The sequence below is a fragment of the Perkinsus marinus genome, assembly GCF_000006405.1.
Source record: "Perkinsus marinus ATCC 50983 genomic scaffold scf_1104296943144, whole genome shotgun sequence".
In the NCBI taxonomy this organism is placed as follows: domain Eukaryota; phylum Perkinsozoa; order Perkinsida; family Perkinsidae; genus Perkinsus; species Perkinsus marinus.
The window spans coordinates 1-2,254 of NW_003211939.1; the positions used below are offsets into that span (position 1 = coordinate 1).

At 53.1% G+C, this 2,254-nt stretch overlaps 1 protein-coding gene across 1 annotated transcript; it reads left to right on the top strand.

The window, feature by feature from the left end:
- Window positions 1–225: 225 nt before the first annotated feature.
- On the top strand, window positions 226–1,545 carry Pmar_PMAR025076 (Duffy binding protein, putative; the record flags this gene model as incomplete). Its single annotated transcript, XM_002781246.1, has 1 exon — window positions 226–1,545. The coding sequence occupies one exon, from the start codon at window positions 226–228 to the stop codon at window positions 1,543–1,545; it is 1,320 nt and encodes a 439-aa protein (XP_002781292.1).
- Between the last annotated feature and the right edge of the window lie 709 nt (window positions 1,546–2,254).

A 2,254-nucleotide genomic window follows, 5' to 3' on the forward strand; every position in this document is an offset into this window, starting at 1 on the left:
GCAATTCACCGTCAACGACAACGTATGGGAATGGCTACCATCCCACGAAGGCCCTCGCCGTCTCTAAGACTGCCCCGACCGATGAAGGGAATCGACGGCATGCACGGGTCGGCGATAGTCTCTGGATACTCTCAACGATCCGCTCGCGAGATCTACGGAGCTCCATCGAAACCTATTCAACGCCGCTCGCCATACGATGCTCGACGTCAGCAAAAGACCTCTGAGATGGTCATGCATAATCGCGGGGATGAATCTTCGAGACGCACTGTGAGGAAAGCAGATGCCGGAAGTCGGCATTCAGTGAGTCGTGAACTGGAAGGAGAGTCAGACGTTTCTGTGCATGGACATGTTGAGCCTGCTGATGTTGAGGCCCGAGGGTTGAAGGGAAGCGACGGTAAATCGTCAAACGCAAAAAGAGACGACGGTGGATCGGTGACGCTACCTACGACTACACGGAGAACGGGCAAGACAGGCGGTCGATCAGCACAGAAGGCCGCCCTAGCTTCGAAGTCGCGAGTCGCGAAGGGAAAGAACGCTGCTGATAAGAAGAATGATTACGAAGAGGACAGTGAGAGTTGGGATGGAGGGGGCCCTAACGCTGTGCAAGCAACAGCCATCACGACTGATCGTCTGCAGTCTATCTCAGAAGCTCACACTTCTACCGCTGACGCTCACACGCATGGGCCGGGGGATGCGTCCAGTGATGCTGACAACGAGTCGATTGGTGCCGAAGAGGCTCAGAAAACGGGAGCTGATGAGGGCGGCGTCATCGGATCTCAATCATCTTCTGTCGCTGGCGATGCGTACACCGCAGCAGTGAACGACACAGAGAGGTCTCCTGTCGAAAATGATGTCGGTAGCACTGAAACGCCGTCTCAAGCCGTTGGAGTGGCCGTTGACGAACGAGCTACTACCGAGGGAGGGGGCGCATCGGGGTCTCCTCTTGCTGATTTGAACAGGGAGAAGGAGCGAACAGAAGTAGTCGCTACTAGTGGCATTGAGGATAGTGAGCCTGGTGAAAACCCTGAAATTCCCCCTATCGCTGACGAGTCTGTCGCGGGAGATACGGCCGCTAAGAATGGTGAACGCGAGTCAGTTGGAGTCGACGGCAACCCTGAAGGTGCAGACGAGACGACGAAAGCAGAAAATAATGACGATAACGATACTCTCGTGGAAGCGACGAACGACGCGACCGCTTCTGGTGACACGGAGGGGGTTGGTCAGGAAGAGTCGAGTCAACCGTCCCCGTCAGGAGAGGCCGCCAAACCGGCTGAAGACGATACTCTCCCGGCGGACGGTTCGGAGGAGTCTGAGGTGGCTAAGGAAGACTCCGAGGAGAACATACCCTCTGAAGACGACGTACCTGAAGAGCCCAAGGCGAATCTGATGAGTCGCGAAGAAGAGGTTTGGGGTGGCGCCGGTGATCCCCCTCGGCCTCCCGGTGAATTCGAGTCGGGTACTCGGCCGGCTAAGGATGGCAGGGAGCCGCCGCATTTTGACGTAAATGCTACGAGCCCCACTAAGTTCAGAGAACATGCCAATTAAGCTCCGTCTGAGCATGCTCAGCGATGAGGAGAAGATCTCGAGTGTAGCTGATGTGAGTACTATTGCCACGCATTCTTCTCTCTACTGTGACTCTCAGGTTCACCTCCTCAATATGAATGCTGGTTTTAGTTTTGTTCTGAGCGCTGCTTTGGCATGTAGCATGATGTGTTGCGGTGTATTACACGACATGTAGCGTATTAGTGGCCCAAACGAGATATTGCATATAACGATACTCTTGTAGAGATGATCGCCCTCGGAGTGTTAAACTGTTTGCCGCTCAGCACAGGCCTCTGAGGAGTACGTCGCTGTTCAATCCCGAGTTCGTCTGGCAATCTTTCCCATCACTTGCTGAGAGTTACATGCAATACCCGAACGCTCCATCCGAGACACCCGAGACACCTCTGACATTATTTCCCAAAGTATTCGCACATACTTTTACGAGCGTCGATTGCCTCCTCCTCTTTTGTGGAGGATTGAGATGAACCTGATAGTTTAGATTTGTTAACGCCCTAGACAGTGCCTGTTTTCTTCAGAAAATCTGGATTCGGGTCGGTGGCCTGAATGTGTCTTGCTTCATCCAACTGCAACTCAGCGACACATTGGGTACAAAATGTCACAACTCGTATACTATCACAACATTTGAAATAGAGAGTACCTCATCGGATCAAACACGATCGATTGAGACGATGGAACATTTGACAGAGCATGA